General features: G+C 41.4%; 1 protein-coding gene across 2 annotated transcripts in view; it reads right to left on the minus strand.

Moving 5' to 3' along the window:
• The window catches only part of RAVER2 (ribonucleoprotein, PTB binding 2), a 137,370-nt gene extending 120,571 nt beyond the window's left edge, over window positions 1-16,799 (minus strand). The window contains exon 1 of one of the 2 annotated variants that reach the window (XM_010803475.4): window positions 16,370-16,799. In XM_010803475.4, coding sequence (XP_010801777.1) covers window positions 16,370-16,594 — 225 coding nt within the window. In that variant the 5' untranslated portion in view covers window positions 16,595-16,799. The remainder of the gene's footprint in view (window positions 1-16,369) is intronic. The other variant, XM_010803474.4, reaches the window with a different exon arrangement.
• Window positions 16,800-17,001: the final 202 nt, after the last annotated feature.

The raw sequence follows: 17,001 nt of genomic DNA on the forward strand, positions 1-17,001 counted from the left end.
GAAGGAGACTTGCCCAGAAGGGAAACCCAGCTCAGAGTGTCAAGAACTCAAGCAAGGTGAGAAGGCCTTCTGGCCAGTGGAACAGCCCAGTGCAGGAAGAAGGAGCTTAAATTGGATGAGGCGGGCATCTGCATGGGAGAGGAGACAGTTTCCTCACAGTGGTGATGGGAGATTACTTACTCACAGGAGAATTGTTCAAATAAGTAAATATGTTAAGGACCATGAACATCAGGTTTCTCCTTGTCAGAAAAAGAAGGAACAAATATGGATTGGGAGAGAGCTAGCGAGAAATCCATTATGTTAGACTGCAATCTAATACATCAGTGTGAACTCATTACTCTCGATAAAGGTGGAAATGTATGTGTGTACATAATACATGCTGGTGCTGCTCCTAAGTTGCTTCAGTTGTGTCTGACTCTGTGCGACCCCATAGACGGCAGCCCACCAGGCTCCCCCGTCCCTGGGATTCTCCAGGCAAAAACACTGGAGTGGGTTGCCATTTCCCTCTCCAATGCATGAAAGTGAAAAGTGAAAGTGAGTCGCTCAGTCGTGTCCGACTCTTCACGACCCCATGGACTGCAGCCTACCAAGCTCCTCCATCCATGGGATTTTCCAGGCAAGAGTACTGGAGTGGGTTGCCATCGCCTTCTCCGACATAATACATATGCTAGTATATTCTTGAGCTTTGCCTACTAAGAGCAATTGACAGCAGTGACATCTCAAAGGCAATGAGTACATCTAGCTCCCAGATCCTGGCTTCTTAACATCATTTCCCCTAAAAAAAACTAGGCTTTGTAATGGTCATTGAGACTGTCACCACAAAATATCACAGGCAACAGAAACTTACCTTCCTCACAATTCTGAAAGCTAGAACTCCAAGATCAAAGTTCTACTTGGTTTGGCTTCTGCTGAGATCTTCTCCCTGGCATGTACATGGTCACCTCCTCACTATGTCCTCCCATAGCCTCTCCTTGGTGATTGCACTCATTGGGGTAGGGCTGGGGGCGAGGCACACAGCAGAAAGAGAGCTTTCTGGTGTCTTTTCTTCAATGACAATTATCCTATCAGACCAAAGCCCCACCTTTATGACTTCCTTTAAATTTATTTACTTCCACAAAGACCCCAGCCATACTGGCACTTATGGCTTCAAGACATAAATTTGGGGGAACACAACCCTAATGAAATGGATGATTCAAGGGCGAAAGCAGTGGTCCCAAATCTTTTTGGCACCAGGGACCAGTTTCGTGGAAGACAATTTTTCCACAGAGCAGGCAGGGGGTGGGGATGGTTTGGGGATGATTACAGCACATTAAATTTATTGTGGTCCTATAAGCATCCAGTACCGCCACTGATCTAACAGGAGGCAGAGCTCCGGTGGTAATGGAAGCGATCCGGAGCAGCTGCAAACACAGGTAAAGCTTCCCTTGCTTGTGCACCACTCACCTCCTGCCATGCGGCCCGGTTTCTAACAGGCCACAGAGCAGTACCAGCCCACAGCCTTGGGGTCTGAGATCCCTGGGCTAAAGCACAGAAAGTAACAAGCTACATCACCTTACCGTGTCAAAAACAAAGGAACTGCTCAGTGAACGACAGGGACACGTCAAAAGCATATCAGACCAAAAGACAAGATATAGAAGCAACCTAAGCATCCATGAAAAGATAAAAGGGTAAAAAAGATACTGTATATGTACACACGATGGAATATTAGCTTAAAATAATGATTAATAATTAGTTTAAAATAATGTTAAAAATAATGAAATTTTGCCATTTGCTACAACATACTTGGACCTGGAAGGTATTATGCTTAGTGAAAATTAGACAGAGAAAGATAAATACTATGTTATCACTTACATGTGGAATTCAAAAAATAAAACAAAGAAAGAAATGAATATAACAAAACAGAAACAGATTTACTGATATAGAGAACATCCTAGTGGTTACCAAGGGGGAGAGAGATGGGGAAAGGCTGCAAGAGACAGGGGTAGGGGAGGAAGAGGTACAAAGCAGCATGTATTAAATAAGCAAGATATAAGGATGTAATATATGACACAGGGAATATAGCTAGAATATAGCTAATATTTCATCACTTTAAATGCAGTATAATCTATAAAAATACTGAATCACTCTGTTGTACACTTGAAATTAATATAACATTGCAAATCAACTATAAAAAAAAAAAAAAAAAAAAAAGGACCCGTTCCTTAACTGTGAGAACCGAACTAGTGACTTGTTTCCAAAGAACAGTGAACAGGAAAAAAAAAAGAGAATCTTTACAAAGAAGTGATGTAGCAGACATAATTTTAAACAAGTGATCAAGGTTAACATCACCAGTAGAAGTCATGCTGATGACATGTACCCCATCAAACAAAGTGATCAGAAGTGAACTTCACCTCTGTGGAATTCTTCCCCAAATTCCATAACCCTGATCTCCCATAATAAAATGATTATACAAACCCAAGGTGAAGGGCGTTCTAAAAAATTTCTGACCAAATTATCAAGTCATGAGAAACAAAGAAAAGACTAAGAAACAGGTGTATAATGGAGACTAAGGAGATGTGATACCTGAATGTGGTACCCTGGATTGTAACCTGCAACAGGAAAAGGACATAAGTGAAAAAACAAATGAAATCCAAGCAAGTCTATAGTTCAGTTAATAATAATGTACCAATGTTACTTCCTTAGTCTTGACTAGTTTACCTTGATTACAAGATTTGACATTAGGGAAATTGGGTAGAGAATATATGGGAACTCCATGTACTACCTTAGTAACTCTTTCTGTAAATCAAAAATTATTGCAAAATAAAAAGTTTATTTAAAAAAGGAAATAGGAGCCAGCTTAAAGAAGTTCCCACTATCCAAATGTAAAACAATTAAGGCATAAAACTAAGTAATGATAGTAATGGAGCATAACTCACTGAACAACATAGGAAACCAAGAGTTTACATTTGATATAAAGTAATAAATTAATAAATTGAACACTAGAAAGGGAATACAGGCATACCTCAGAGATACTGTAGGTTTGGTTCCAGATCACTCAATAAAGTGAATATCCAAAGTGAGACACATTTCTTTTTGGCCTTCCAAAAAAAAGTGCATATGAAAGTTATGTTTACACTATACTGCCATATATTAAGTGTGCAGTAGCACTGTCTTTAAAAAGCACATAATTTAAAAATACTTAACTGGGGAAAATTCTGAAAGAGATGGGAATACCAGACCACCTGACCTGCCTCTTGAGAAACCTGTACGCAGGTCAGGAAGCAACACTTAGAACTGGACATGGAACAACAGACTGGTTCCAAATAGGAAAAGGAGTACGTCAAGGCTGTATATTGTCACCCTGCTTATTTAACTTATATGCAGAGTACATCATGAGAACACTGGGCTGGAGGAAGCACAAGCTGGAATCAAGATTGCAGGGAGAAATATCAATAACCTCAGATATGCAGATGACACCACCCTTATGGCAGAAAGTGAAGAGGAACTAAAAAGCCTCTTGATGAAAGTTAAAGAGGAGAGTGAAAAAGTTGGCTTAAAGCTCCACATTCAGAAAACTAAGATCATGGCATCTGGTCCCATCTCTTCATGGCAAATAGATGGGGAAACAGTGGCTGACTTCATTATTTTGGGCTCCAAAATCACTGCAGATGATGATTGCAGCCATGAAATTAAAAGATGCTGACTCCTTGGAAGGAAAGTTATGACCAACCTAGACAGCATATTAAAAGGCAGAGACATCACTTTGCCAACAAAGGTCTGTCTAGTCAAAGCTATGGTTTTTCCAGTAGTCATGTATGGATGTGAGAGTTGGACTATAAAGAAAGCTGAATGCCAAGAATTGATGCTTTTGAACTGTGGTGTTGGAAAAGACTCTTGAGAGTCCCTTGGATTGCAAGGAGATCCAACCAGTCCATCCTAAAGCAGATCACTCCTGGGTGTTCATTGGAAGGACTCATGCTGAAGCTGAAACTCCAATACTTTGGCCACCTGATGCGAAGAGCTGACTCATTAGAAAAGACCCTGATGCTGGGAAAGATTACGGGCGGGAGGAGAAGGGGATGACAGAGGATGAGATGGCTGTATGGCATCACCGACTCAATGGTGTGGTGATGGACAGGGAGGCCTGGAGTGCTGCGGTTCATGGGGTCGCAAAGAGTTGGACACGACTGAGCGACTGAACTGAACTTGCTAAAAAATTGCTATCATCTGAGCCTTTAGCACATCATACTCTTTTTGCAGTAGTACCAAAGATCACTGATCACAGATCATCATCACAAATGTAACAATGAAAAAGTTGGAAGTACTACAAAAATTGCCAAAATGTGTTACAGAGACACGAAGTGAGCAAATACTGTTGGGAAAATGGTGCTGAGAGACTTGCTTGATAAACTTTCAATTTGTAAAGAAAATGTAGTATCTGTGAAGTCTTAATAAAGCAAAGTACACTAAGATGAGGTATGCCAGTTTTAATTGAGTTTTAATTGAAGTATGTCATCTCAAAATCCTTATTAATTACAAATAGAATTACAAATCTGCTTGTAGAAGCCCAGCAGATACCACTTTTTAAAAAGTCAGAGGGATCAAGATAACTTTACCAACAATGGGAAAATTCTACAACATGTACCACCCTGTGATGTTCCTGCCAAGGCTACATAACATGAATCTAATTATGCAGAACTAATCTAACTATTGATGCTTTTGAACTGTGGTGTTGGAGAAGACTCTTGAGAGTCCCTTGGACTGCAAGGAGATCCAACCAGTCCATCCTAAAGGAGATCAGTCCTGGGTGTTCATTGGAAGGACTGATGTTGAAGCTGAAACTCCAATACTTTGGCCACCTCATGCGAAGAATTGACTCATTGGAAAAGACCCTGATGCTGGGAGGGATTGGGGGCAGGAGGAGAAGGGGACGGCAGAGGATGAGATGGCTGGATGGTATCACTGACTCGATGGACATGAGTTTGGGTAAACTCCAGGAGCTGATGATGGACAAGGAGGCCTGGCATGCTGCAGTCCACGGAGTCGCAAAGAGTCAGACACGACTGAGTGACTGAACTGGACTTTTTTAAATGTTGAGTTTTAAGCCAACTTTTGCATAGTAGTTTCACAAAGTTTCACGGTAACAATGTGTTTATGCTGGAGAAAGTCCATATTTGTAAGAAATACACAATAAAAGTCCTCAGGTTGATAGAAAGTAGGTCAGTACTCTCTCAAACAGTTCAGGAAAAATAAGTTCTTTGTACTTACAACTTCTCTGTAAGTTTGTGATTATTTCAAAATTTAAAACTTCCCAGATTCACATGTTCTTATTTATTGCTGTTACATCTATTCTAGATCAGGATGCAAAAAACTAACAAGATATAAAGTCAGAGAGATGGAGACTAATCAGAAATCAAAAGCAAGCAGCTGAACTTGAGGGTAATAGAAGATTCAAAGTTCAGGAAATAAAGGCAAACTGAGAACTATAAGCAGATAATCTCTATAGTGGGTTAAGGAAAGATATAAAAACTGGCTAGGGCAAAGGAAGTGAGGTGGGGCTGGGTGAAAGGTGATGACAGGAAAGAGGCAAAGAATATATGTGCAAATACAGGCTCAAACAGATGCAACTCTAATGCTATTTTGGTAACAAAAGTTTAACAGAAAGCTTCAAACTCATAAGGCATATGTACAAGCATAGGAATGAAGGAAATCTAAAGATAATGATGGTAAATAAGCTCAAAATTAAGCATAAAATGCCTAGAAAACAAATTTAGGGACACACAATAAGTTAGGACTCAGAAATCTAACAAAGAAGAAATTTATCAGAGCAACAGTTACTGTGAGTAGCCTTGATATGTTTTTAGAAAAGAAACCTTTGCATCCACACATGTTAAGAGGGAAATAATACATTATAGTATCTTAGACTCTAAGAAAAATAATTCTGAACATCTACTCTGTGCCAGGCATACTATGTAAAATGTTAGTAATACTGCAAAAGCAGAGAACAACGAACACTGACATCAAACGTAAGTGACATAGGTGACTTTCTTAAAAAGAAAATTAAGAAGCCTGATTTATTTCCTGCCCAGAAAGAGGACCGTGCCACCTATGCATAAATGTGGCCCACAGAAGTTTCTGCTGAAAACTCTTCTCAAGAAGCAGCTTTGGACCTGTTCAAGCGGTCCATACTCAGGTGAAGTCCCAAAAACATGATCAAAACTATAACAGTGTGGGAAGGTGTTCCTCAATCTAGGTATAAAATCTCCCAGAATGAGATCAGAGGTAAATTGCAAGAGATCCATAGCACCTTTAACTTACATGCAGATTTCTATGTGCCTATGAATATTAGAGGGGATTCCCTAATAGCTCAGTTGGTAAAGAATCCGCCTGCAATGCAGGAGACCCTGGTTTGATTCCTGGGTTGGGAAGATCTACAGGAGAAGGGATAGGCTACCCACTCCAGTATTCTTGGGCTTCCCTTGTGGCTCAGTTGGTAAAGAATCTGCCTGTAATGTGGGAGACCCTGGTTCAATCCCTGCGTAGGGAAAATCCCCTGGAGAAGGGAAAGGCTACCCACTCCAGTATTCTGGCCTGGAGAATTCCATGGACTGTAGAAGTCCATGGTGTCGCAAAGACCCCGAGATGACTGAGGGACCTGCACATGGTCATTAGAACTTTTCCGGAGAGAGGGTTTACAGCTTTCAACCTATTCACAAGCCATAAACAGTTGACTGATAGAATAATTATATGTGAATGGAGTTCACTGCCAAAAAAGCTAACGCAATCTTACAACGCAAAATGTGTTCATCTTACAAACTAATCCTGAAAGCCTGCCTTGTGCCAGACACATTAACAGAAGCATAGCATTTTAGAACAAAGAGGTGGGCAGCCTCCTTCTGTTTTAAACTTCCCTTGGAACAATGTGTCAGCTTCTAGGTTAAACACTGGTGACACCAAGGTAAATATTACATAACCCCTGTCCTTTGAAACACTTAGGATACAGTGTATGTATGGGGATTACAATCATAACACAGTGCGGCTTAAAAATATAAACTTTGGAATCAAAAAGACATTAGCTTTTCTCCATTCTACCAATAAGCTGAATGACTGCACGGACTGCTTGACATTAATTTTGCACCTCTGTTTCCCTATCAATAAAATGAGAATTGAAAAATTCTGATCTTACAGCCTTGGAAAAAGGATTAAACATAATGCAAAAGCAGCACAGTGCCTAGCAACAGTTGTTTAGTTGCTAAGTCCTGTCCAACTCTTTTGCAACCCCATGGACTGTAGTCCTCCAGTTTCCTCTGTCCACGGGATTGTCCAGGCAAGAATACTGGAGTGGGTTGCCATTTCTTCTCCAGGGGACCTTACCAATCCAGGGATTGAATCCACATCTCCAGCACTGGCAGTCGAATTCTTTACCACTGCGCCACCACAGCAGGCCTCCAATAAACAAAGGTTATTATCATTATTATAGAAATTCAGAGAAAAGAGACTTTGCTCCAGCTGAGGGATGATAAGGAGATTTCAACTAGACTACCATATTCAACTCTGAGTGCCACATTTTAAGAGATCCAACAACAAAATGATAGTGATGTGTGTTTAGAGAAAAATAAACAAGACGGTGAGGCAACTCAGACTCATGTTCTAAATGGAGTGGTTTGAAGGAAGCAAGGTTATAAGTTAAAAAAGAGAATATCATAATTTCTCCATGCTACTAGAGGAGAAAAGTTGGATCAAGAAATCAAAATTTCAGGGAAATAGATTTTATATATTTAATATAAATAAGACATTTATAACAACAAAAGCTGTCTGAAGATGGAGCAGGATATCTTACAAAGAAGTGATTTCTTTGACACTAAATGTGTTAAAAATGTGCTAGAATCCATGTGTTTAGGACCCTGCAAATTGTATTCATGCAATGCAGGAGACCAGAGTTCAATCCTTGGGTCAGGAAGATCTCTTGGAGGAGGGCATGGCAACCCACTCCAGTATTCTTGCCAGGAGAATTCCATGGACAGAAGAGTCTGGTGGGCTACAGTTTATGGCGTTGCGAAGACAAGACTGAGCAACTAACACACTATTCAACAAAAGGGTTAGGTAAAATGTCTTCTGACATCCTTTCCACTAAGGTTTCATGTTTTTTAAATTAAAATTCTGTATTATTTAGGATACTATTGGTTGTAATAAGATCCACTTGGAAAAAGAAACATTATGACAAACCTAGATAGCATATTGAAAAGCAGAGACATCACTTTGCCAACAAATTGTCAACAAAGGTCCAAATAGTCAAAGCTATGCTTTTTCCAGTAGTCATATATGGATGTGAGAGTTGGACCATAAAGAAGGCTGAACACCAAAGAAATGACGCTTTCCAACTGTGGTGCTGGAGAAGACTTTGAAGAGTCCCTTAGACAGCAAGGAGATGAAACCAGTCAATCCTAAAGGAAATCAATTGTGAATATTCTTTGGAAGGACTGATACTGAAGCCCCAATACTTTGGTCACCTGATGCGAATAGCTGACTCATTGAAAAAGACCCTGATATGCTGGGAAAGACTGAGGGCAGGAGGAGAAGGGAAGTTAGAGTCTTATATAACTAAGAAATTCAAAGGTAGGTCAAGTTTTAGACACAGTTTGACCAGGGTTCTAGCTCAGCTTCTCTACTCTTTTTCCTTCCTTCTTTCTTCCTCTTCAGGTCAATTCTCCTTTGGATGTCTGCTTTGTCCTCATAATGTCAGCTGAATCAGAGCAATGAGTCTCTGCATTCATATTCCATGCAAAGAAAGAATTACTTACCTTAACAACCAGAGTCCTAAGCTTCTTTATTATAGGAGGCTGAAATAATCACCATGGCCAAGGGACTCCCCTGTGCTGACTGGCATAGGTCCAGGTTATCGCCCACCCTTTAAACACTTACAGTGGCAAAAGCGAAGAATTCCGTTCATTGGTTATGTCACTTGCACAGATGGGGACAGAGAGCAAACCCAGTCAAATCACATCTCTAAATAAGGGAGGGGTAGGTCCTCAGAGAAAGATCTGGGCGCTATTAGGGAAAACAAGAAGAAAAAAGGAGACTGAGAAGGTAGGCAACAGCATCAGGGTCTGAGCAAGAAACAGATGGCACACTCAAAACCTAAGCAGCTGGAGAGAATTTTTGAAAGAGACTATCTTTAAAAATTCACAGAAAGCCCATGGTTAGCAACAGTCAGTCCACTACAACCCCCAGGCCTAATTAGGCAAGGGGAGTGACTACAACCACCCAGGTAGCCTAGTTGAATAAAAGTGAAAGTCGCTCAGTTGTGTCTGACTCCTTGTGACCCCATGGACTATACAAGTCCATGGAATTCTCCAGGCCAGAATACTGGAGTGGGTTGCCATTCGCTTCTCCAGGGGATCTTCCCAACCCAGGGACTGAACCCAGGTCTCCCGCATTGCAGGCGTATTCTTCACCAGCTGAGCCACCTCTGGTTGCATGTAGAGACCCATTGGAAAGAAACTGTGACCTTTGAAAGAGGAACCAACCAAGCCCCAGGTAATCTGGAAGATAGGGAACTGGGTGAATAAACGCCTCACTCTCTCTCTCCTCCACCCTTTGATCTCCCACTAGAGGTTTGGCCAAATGCAATCAGAAACCAGAGAATGAGAGAGCCCTGTTAGTGCAACCCACAGCAGTCAGCCTCCAAGGACACAAAGCAGGTGATAAGGGTGGAGAAAGGTCTGGAGAAACAAGTGGAAGATATTCGGTATAGCAACCAAGGACGGTCTTCTGCAGATAATCATGAGCCAAAATCGATAATACACACACACATGTTCTAAGTCGTCTGATCTTCCCACTTCTCATTCAGTAACCCTCACTGAACACTATCCCCTGTGAGTAAGGCAACTGCTTCTTAGGCAAACGAAGTAAAAACACACCCAGGATTTCTAATAAGCAATTATAGATCTTTAAATTTATAGATGATCTGGTTTTCTGTATTTATATTATAATATTCTTTCATTAGCCTGTTCTAGCTGGGCTAAGCACAAAGCTTTTTGCCCACAGATGAGACATGAGCCCTGGAGACCCTTAAGGGTTACTGGCTATAATATAGGGACAGTAAGTGCAAATAGAAGATTCAAGAGACAAAACTCAGGGGGTTAGTAAACCTCTTAGCAGCAACAGCCTTTGATTGGAGTTGATCTCATTTAATGCTGCCCTGATCTTCTGAATCTTATTTATTTAAAGAACAGTTCCCTTAAATGCAGCCCCTTCTTGAGCATCTCACATAAGACACAGGTGCGCCCATCAATGACTGAAAACTGGAAGTCTCTGCTCCAGCACAAAGCTAACCAGATATTATTGTACTATTTAGAGTAATCTTACACTTTAGAAGCATCATAGCTTAAATAAATGTTAAAATGCTAACCAGCAAAGCTAAATACCACCTACTATATCCCTTCTATGGGAAAACACATTGCAAGTCCAAAAATACCTTATAAGCATAACTCATTCATTAATTAGGGAATGGTCTATAAATCACCTGAAACTTCTCTAGATTGCTCCTTAACACTCAGCATTGTGATGCTAACCACAAAGTACTCCTCTTCTCAAATGTGTTTTTAGAGCAAGAATAAGCATTGCTGAAACACTTTTTAAGAATTTCTGCCAAGACTAGAAGTTCACTGAGCCAGTGGTGTCCCAGAAATGTAGAAATATATTCTTTTAGCAGCTTTCAGTCCTTGTTACACTGGGACACAGGAAACACGTAGAACCCCACAATGTAGTCAATTGTGATTACAATAAAAAAAGAAAACGCGATAGGTAACTTTTAAGTAGTAGAAACCACTATACTAAGAAAAGTAACTTTTGAATTAAGTAAAATGACATCCTCAGTAAGAAAAAGAATGATATCATAATGTAAAAACATCCTGCTATTGTCAGGAAAAAGTGATGAATTAACAGCCCCAGCTTAAAGCGAGGCAATAATTATTGAATATATTGTTAGAGAAAACAAATAAGGTATATTTTTAAATCCCACAGTTAAAGAACACAAAGAATGTGAGAAAACTCTATTGGTTTCTAACATTAAAAAAAAAAGTGGGAATAAATAGCATTTAAGGAGAAAATCAACCAGAGTTTCCTACATTTGGTGGTTTGTTATTCTAAAAAAGTGCTATGCTTTCAAATGGGCCTCCATGAATTAACCATAAAGCTTCTCAATTGACTACCATAATAGAGCACTTTGAAATCAAAGTTCAGTTCAGTTGCTCGGCTGTTTCTGACTCTTTGTGACCCCCTGGAATGCAGCACACCAGGTTTTCCTGTCTATCACGAACTCCTGGAGTTTGCTCAAACTCATGTCTATGGAGTCGGTGATGCCATCCAATCATCCCATCCTCTGTCGTCCCCTTCTCCTCCTGCCTTCAATCTTTCCCAGCATCAGGGTCTTTTCCAATGAGTCAGTTCTTCACATCAGGTGGCCAAAGTATTGGAGTTTCAGCTTCAGCATCAGTTCTTCCAATGAATATTCAGGACTGATTTCCTTTAGGATTGACTGATTGGATCTCCTTGCAGTCCAAGGGACTCTCAAGGGTCTTCTCCAACACCACAGTTCAAAAGCATCAATTCTCTACCGCTCAGCTTTCTTTATGGTCCAACTCTCACATCCATACATGACTACTGGAAAAACCATAGCTTTGACTAGACGGACTTTTGTTGACAAAGTGATGTCTCTGCTTTTTAATATGTTTCTAGGTTGGTCATAGCTTTTCTTTCAAGAAGCAAATGTCTTTTAATTTCATGGCTGCAGTCACCACCTGCAGTGGTGACTTGGAGCCCAAGAAAATAAAGTCTCTCACTGTTTCCATTTTCCCCCCATCTGTTTGCCATGAAATGAAAGTTACTAATATCCAAAGTGAGACAACAGAGTGTTTTTTCTATTTACCAATCCTGGCTATTAGCCCAAGTACTTCACATTTTCTAATTACACAGTGTCTTTCAGATTTTAAAATAAATACAACAAAGACAAAATACACGCATACGATATGTAAGAAAGAAACCTGAGTGAACTCAAACAATATAGGAAATAAATACCACTGTTTCTCCATTTTGAAACCCTAGTAACAATGCTACTGAAACAGAATCAGGTTAATCATAAAATATACACAATTTATAGAAATACAATTTAAAAATCCACGTATTAGGGCACTACCTTAACTAATCAAAATTCTAAAGTCAGAGTTGCAAAAGACTATTCACACATATAGACACACACATATACACAATGGCTACAGTGAATAAGAACCAGTGTTCACAGCATCGTTATTATTCATTATAAATAATGATAGTAATTATTGTAAATATTAGTCATAATAAATCAATCACTACAATTACATTCCAAAACACATACATTCAAAGACATAACTATAAATATCATTATCACAGTGGGATGGAGTACTCAGGGATTGAGGTAGCTTTAAAAAATTAGAGTTGAATCCAGGGCAGGACCAATAAAAAAATGAGACTAGAAGTGTAGGCAGGGGCCAAGTCACAAAAAGCTAGAGCCTTACATTTCTATCCTAGTATGTCATGCTTCTCAAGTGATGTCTGAGTACTCCATGGTAATACCAGAGTGTGGAAAATCACAGGATAAAGACAGTGGATCTTCCTTCAGTGTCAAGTTTATGAAAAAAAGATCTGGAGGGAAGTTAACTGAATTTAAGTCATTGTTTTAATATTAAATCCAACTTTACTAGAACATAAAATCAATGTGAATTTTTCAGACAGGACATGAAGCTTCAAAGGAATTTCACTCTTGCAGTAGGCTAATTCAGGTTCACTGTTCCTTACAATCTGAAGAAGAGAGACAAATAAGGGAGAATTGAAGGAAAGTTTGAGAATCAGTGTTGGGAATGGGAATGGGGAGCCAAAGATTTGTTGTTGTTTTAATAGGAGAGTGACATGGTCAGATTTGTGCTTTGGGTCGCTCTCTCAGGGAAGTGGAACAGGATGGGCTAAAATATAGAAGACAGCACAGTAATGAGAGTAGGCAACAAACAGAAAAGTTGCAAATTTGTGCAAGAAATGAAACGGATATGAACCAGAGTTGAAGCTATGAGAACACAGAGGGCTGGGAGGACTCCAGAAAGCATATGATGGTCACCAGGCAGCACCTGACTGATGGTGGTAACTATTCTTTTGAGAACTCATTAGTTCTCAAGGTGTTCCTTTTTTTAGAGCAAGTATTTCTACTACTGTAAGGTATTTGATATTTGTACCTTTAAAAGCTCGAACTTAAAAATAACACTGTATGTCTTCTAATCATAGGAAGAGTATAGCTGTGGGATGGTATTGTAAATCTCTTATACCAAAAATTAAACAAAACATGAGTAAGATTTAAGAAACTATGTTTAATTAAGAAAATGTCCATGTTTTCAAAATGTTAAGAAGAAATCATTGGGCTCCTACTGATCAATCACCAACACAGAGTTTCTAGAAACATGACTATACAGTTTGAGAACTCAAGTTAGGAATGACTTTGATCCTTAATGTGATATTACCAAATAAATGAATGAATCAACATAGCTTCTCCTAGAAAAGAACAAGAATTTGGGTATTTAAAATATCTCATTACTTAGAAACTGGACAAAAAGTAGTCTTTTAACTTTTTTTAACCATGTTAGTCACTTTATAAGGAATAAATAGGAGTTTATCTAGGTGATACTGGCTAAACAATACAAAATAAAATTAAACTTAATCCTTCACTAGTAAAGTTGACAGTAAAATGCAGCCACTAGGTAAAATCAGAATTAGAATGGTTATGGGAAATAAAACATAAAATATTTACAGAACATATTCATGGAAATAGTCCAACTTGAGAAGTAGATCAAGTAAATGTTAATTTTATTGGACTAGTAAAAATAGCAATTCTTCACTTTAAATATTCTGAAGAAAAGTGTCTTTTAATTGCTTTTAAAAATTAGCATATTTGGCCTACTCTACTTATTTATGTAACACAGACCATTGATAGTTATGACTGTGATCAGAAAACCTAGGAACAGTACAAGTACTGAAGACAATAGAAAAAAGAAAAAAACACTACTCGAGCAAATGTTATCTGTAATCTAACACTGACCTGTTTAAATTTTAAACTGCACTATCAGAAATACTTAAAATATTTCATTATAGAAATGATCATACAAAAAATAAAGACTAGGACAAGTCTGGAAACCAGTATTCCAGGTGCTAATAATGGTTTGTTTTGTTGCTTACAGATGAAACTCTTTAGTTCTCAAAAAACCTGGCATAAAAATTTAACTTAACATAAAAATTTAAGATACTTTACTTGTCAGTAAAAGATTCATCTACATATACAGATCTTATACCAGTTTCATTTGATAATTTATGCTAACTACCTTATCGTTGTTGTTGGGTCACTAAGTCAAGCCCAGTTCTTTGCGATTCCATGAACTGCAGCACGCCAGGGTTCCCTGTCCCTCACTTTCTCCCAGAGTTTGCTCAAATTCCATCTATCTTACAGAAAATCCTAAAATTGAGATTATACATAAATTCATAACAGAGGGAGACTATCTCAAAAATATAAATCAGTGTAATTTTCATAAAACTTCTCTCCATCACTAACAAGTAATTAACTATTCCTTTTATTGGACTCTTTGATATATTTTTTCCAAGTCTCTTAAGACAGGAGATGAGAAAGATACCAAGAACAAAGAAAAAATAGAAATGTCTAAAATTTATGGTTCAAATATTTTTAGAATTAATGCAAAGAAATGTGATAGCAAAAATAGCTGACATTCTACAAAGGAAATCAAGACACTCCTCTCTCTTCTAGATTACCTACACATAAAACTATTCCTTCAATTTTTTTTTTTTTTTTAATGCCATGTGCCTTTTCCAAGCCTCCCTCTTTCTGAGCTCACTTGCTGTCCTCTCTTTGCGTGGGCAAGGGAAAGTTGCTTCAATGAAATCAGTCCATTGCAGTTGTCCTTACAGTATTACAAAACATTACCCGCTTGAGGGGAAGTGGACAATAATGGAAGGAGTTGAAAGAGGGATGAGATGTACAAATACTGACAGAGACTTTTTTACATTGCTTTTTTGAAACAAAATGCCCCTTCATGCATATGGGTTACAAGGTTACATGCTCACATTTATTGTGAATGGCTATGTAAGATCTAATTACAAAGCAGCGAGGCACTGGTCTCATTATTTAACGGATCTAATGGAAGAACCGCTGCAATTATCAATAGGCAGCACCCTCCTCCCCCCACCCCCCCCCACCACACACACGGAATACCATGCATCCCAGTATAGGAGGGAGCTACACTAATTGCCTCAAATCTGCAACCACCAGGACAGCCCACCCTCCCCAACCCCACAAAATATAGAAATTCTAGCTAAATGTTAAATATACGTGAACATCTAGACAATTAAGAAACCCTGAACAGTCAAAAGAAATTCGGGGTTTTTTTGGTTTAAAAAAAAATGCATGCACACATGAAAAGATAGTATTTCACGTTAACGGTGTTATCTTTAAATATCAAACATACCGGTGATTTCTATCCCACTCCCACCCTGCGTTGCGCTTCTTTGTGTTTTCTAGTTTTCTTACAATGAGCAAACGAGCATGTTAATTTGGCAATCCAGGAGGCGGGGGCGGGGTGGGGGGTGGTGATGGTAAAGTCAATTAGATGTAGAACTTAAAGCAACAGTTAATTTGGTTCAAAGACACAGAGAAACCTATCTCGAAGCCTTCTCGGAGTCAGTAAGACGGCAGCAAGGCTCCCCAGAGCGCTGCGATAACCTCTATAACCAGGGTCTTAGCAGACTGAGGGGACAGAGTTGTTTCATACAAACTCGGGCAAGTGCTCCAAACAGCAGCAAAACTCACTCCTCGCTCTCCCGTGACCCCGCCCCCATGGCACACCCAGGTCCCGAGGACTCTGCGGGACCCTGCGCCCGTTCAACTTGCTCCCAAAGCCTTGGTTTCCGCCCCCTCCCAACCTAAACTGTGCTCCGCAGCCCACCGCCACTCTCCTTCATCTACTCCCCCAAACTCTTCCCGAGACACACGATCCTGGAACCCGCCGGACTTAAGAGACAGCGCTCCGGGTTCCCGTGACCTTGGACAAGCCCCTTCGCCTCTCCGAGCCTCAGTTTCTTAACGTGCCTCCCTAGCGGGGCGACCGCGGGCTCAGAAACCGGGGGGGGGGGGGGGGGGCTCTGCAAAAGCCACGGACGGTGCTCGTAACTCTGCACGACCCCTCCTCCCCCGGACCGCTCGCAGACGCTGGGCACCAGCCTGGACACCTAAGGGGCAGCTCTGTTCTGCAGCTGCTGCGCCGGAGCCCCCGGGGACGCGTCGCCTCGCAGCCCGTCCCCGTACCTGGCAGCTGCTGTCCTGGGGCAGGTTCTTCACCAGGATTTTTCTGCGGTTGCTAAGCTCCCGGCGCATCCGCTGCAGCCGCGCGGCGACCTCCTCCGGGTGCAGCGCCGCGGGTACGGGGCCCCGGGCGTCGCCGCGCGCCTCGGAGAAGGGGCTCGGCCCGCGCGGCCCCGACCCCGGCGCCGCCGCGCCCCCTTCGCCGCCGCCGTCTCCCGCCGCCGCCATCTTCCCGGGCGCCCCGCGGCTGCGGGCTCCTCGGAGGCTCGAGGGGAAGGGAGAGAGCGAGCGGGAGGAGGCCGCAGAGCGGGCCCAGCCGCGGGGAGGGAGGGAGAAGGGGGACGGAGGCGGCGCCGCCGCCAGCAACCGGCGGGCGGGAAGAGGAAACCTGAGCGCCGAGGAGGAGCCCAGAACCACCTCGCGGGGACCTCCCCTCGGGCCGCGGGCCCCGGAGCACTGGAGCGCCCGCCCCTCCCGCCCGCCCGCGAGGGCCTCGGCGCCGCCCCGCGGACACCTGTGCTGGCGCGGGCTGGCGCGCTCCCCTCCTCGTAAAGCCCTAGGGAACTCCCAGGTTTGGACACTAGGTATGCGGCCCTTTGGCACCGGCTTCCCCGGGGACACTCGAGCCCCAAACG

This window comes from Bos taurus, chromosome 3 (assembly GCF_002263795.3).
Source record: "Bos taurus isolate L1 Dominette 01449 registration number 42190680 breed Hereford chromosome 3, ARS-UCD2.0, whole genome shotgun sequence".
Taxonomy (NCBI): domain Eukaryota; kingdom Metazoa; phylum Chordata; class Mammalia; order Artiodactyla; family Bovidae; genus Bos; species Bos taurus.